Source organism: Galeopterus variegatus, unplaced genomic scaffold (genome assembly GCF_000696425.1).
Source record: "Galeopterus variegatus unplaced genomic scaffold, G_variegatus-3.0.2 Scaffold152, whole genome shotgun sequence".
Classification (NCBI taxonomy): Eukaryota; Metazoa; Chordata; class Mammalia; order Dermoptera; family Cynocephalidae; genus Galeopterus; species Galeopterus variegatus.
Genome location: NW_007726263.1, coordinates 403,993 through 406,296, shown reverse-complemented (window position 1 = coordinate 406,296; position 2,304 = coordinate 403,993). Strand labels below are relative to the sequence as shown.

Below are 2,304 nucleotides of genomic sequence, written 5' to 3'. Positions count from 1 at the left end.
CTATATAACAAGTAATATATCCTAAATATGGAAAGTATCATTCAATAAGATGTGAGGAAACAGACCCACAGAAGTATCTTTTGCCCAAAATCTCACTGCTGGATAGCAGCTGAACTCCTGATAGCTAGCCACAATGCTCCCATTATTCTTGGTTAAAACAGCATATGTTATTTTGTTTCCTTTTAGCAAAATACTCCAATCCAAAAAAGAGAAAAGCTCTGAAATCCAACTAAACATAAAACACTTAAGTTGAAGTGTTATAACTTTTCTCGCTGTCATCATTCATTCAAACTATATGTTCCTGATGCTGTGTTACTTTTCCAATTTGATTTGACTCCCATTTGGAATTCAAGAGTCAATGCTATTCACAGTAACGCTTTTTAGCTACTCACAAAAAGCAATAAATGACACTAAGCAGCTTGTTTTTAAGCTGTAATTTGGAGTTTCAAATCTCTAAACTGTTCTCTTCCTGCAGTTGTAATAAATTATATTTTGAAAGAATTATATTCATCCCTAATGCTGGTTAATTGACTTAGGGGTACTGCCTTTCTTAAATTTTTTTCCTGAATATTATTTTACTTCTAAATATTTTAGAACTATTCAAGAAACAAAGGACAAAACAACATTAATCTTCAAACTTTTTATGCAACATATTGCATTACATTTTTTTCTTATGAGTTTAAAAATCCACTTTAAAAACACCATCTTACCACTCTTCCAAGGTCCAGTCCCTCCCCGGAACCACACCAGAGAAAAATAAATGATCGAGGTGCTGCAATCTCATCAATTTCTAACTTCATAATCTATAAGAAACCAAAACAATATTGCACAAAAGTGTTTTGTTTGCCATTCATCATAAGTCCAAAAGAACAACCACTGAGACTTATCAGGATTCTCAGTAGATGTGGTCTTTAAATTAGGAAATATAATGGAAAATAAATTTTATCCTTAAAGTTACTTGTTCTACTGCTGTTTTGTTATTTTATATACAAACAATATGCACACATGCACACACATACACATATATACACCTGCTTTCATATGGAAAGAGCTTATAGGAAACCAGATTTATAGAATTATGATATTTCATAAGAAGGAGCTGGAGAGATATTCTATAGTAACGTTTTCCATATACAGAAAAATAAATTGAAATGGAAAAAGGTTAAATGAGCCTAAGTTAAGAGCAACATTAAAATGAAATAAAACGATAAATGTCTGGGGAGGACTGTGGTTTCTGGTATCTGTAGAAGAACAGTTCTCAATAGATCAATATATATTTTTTCTTATAGTGACTACTTTAAGTCTGAAATGCCCCAGAAATACAGTCCATAATTCTTTCCCTTGTATGTGTTGAGTGTGTAGCATTAAAGAAAAGATCTTTAATAATTAAATCCCTAAGTTTTGGGAACACCATATTCTCATATCAATGACTGTAGAAGCAACCATTTTATATAACATTCTTTTTCTTTTTTTCTTTCAGCTTTCTCTGGAAGTTAAGAAGTTTCAAAGATCATGGTTCAAGCAAGAATTAGTTTCGTTTATTAAGAAAATCTCAACTTTTGCCTGAATAACAGATCAATGTAAGTTAAAACCATACCATCTCTAACTTAAGTAGGTAGAAAAACAATATTATACAGTAATAATGGAATTAAGTTACAACACGTATAAACCTATTGTTTTATACTTCTGACTTTTTCTTAAGTCTTGAAATCTCACCTCATCTAATATTCTCATAGTACAGTAACCTTTTTGCCAACTATAATATGAATATATATATACACATATATATATTCCTATCTACACTTACACGTGGCACAGCTAAAGATAAGTGATGACACATATCAGCATACACTAAGCAAAATCATACATACATTAAGCAAATTAATTATTCTCTCTTGACCCTGCAATTCTAAAAGCTAAGTGTTGGTATTTTAAATAAGTGCTTATGTCCTTAACTAAAATACATTGAACACTACTGACTCTCTAATGTCTAAAAAAATATTTGTGAAACCCAAAGGTTCTTATCCGCATACTGTTCTTATCTACATTTTATTTATTACATCAACTACTGGCACTTTCTTTAGGATAATACCACATAGAGTTTAAGAGCTTACGGTTCTGGGACCAGACAAAACTTTTCAATATGTCAGTAAAATTAAACCAAAATCAAGAATGTGCATATAAAATATAATTCCTTTATTTCAAAAACTCTTTTATTTTGTTATATATAACTAAAGCTCGCACTTGTGCCTTTACTGACCAAACGGCAAACTCTGGCCAGAAAAAAGCAAAGTACAACAAAGA

General features: G+C 31.0%; 1 protein-coding gene across 1 annotated transcript in view; it reads right to left on the bottom strand.

Moving 5' to 3' along the window:
- METTL14 (methyltransferase like 14) overlaps positions 1–2,304 on the bottom strand; it is a 30,463-nt gene that overhangs the window by 10,208 nt on the left and 17,951 nt on the right. The window contains exon 8 of the mRNA XM_008592115.1: positions 711–803. Within this exon, the coding sequence (XP_008590337.1) occupies positions 711–803 (93 nt within the window). The remainder of the gene's footprint in view (positions 1–710; positions 804–2,304) is intronic.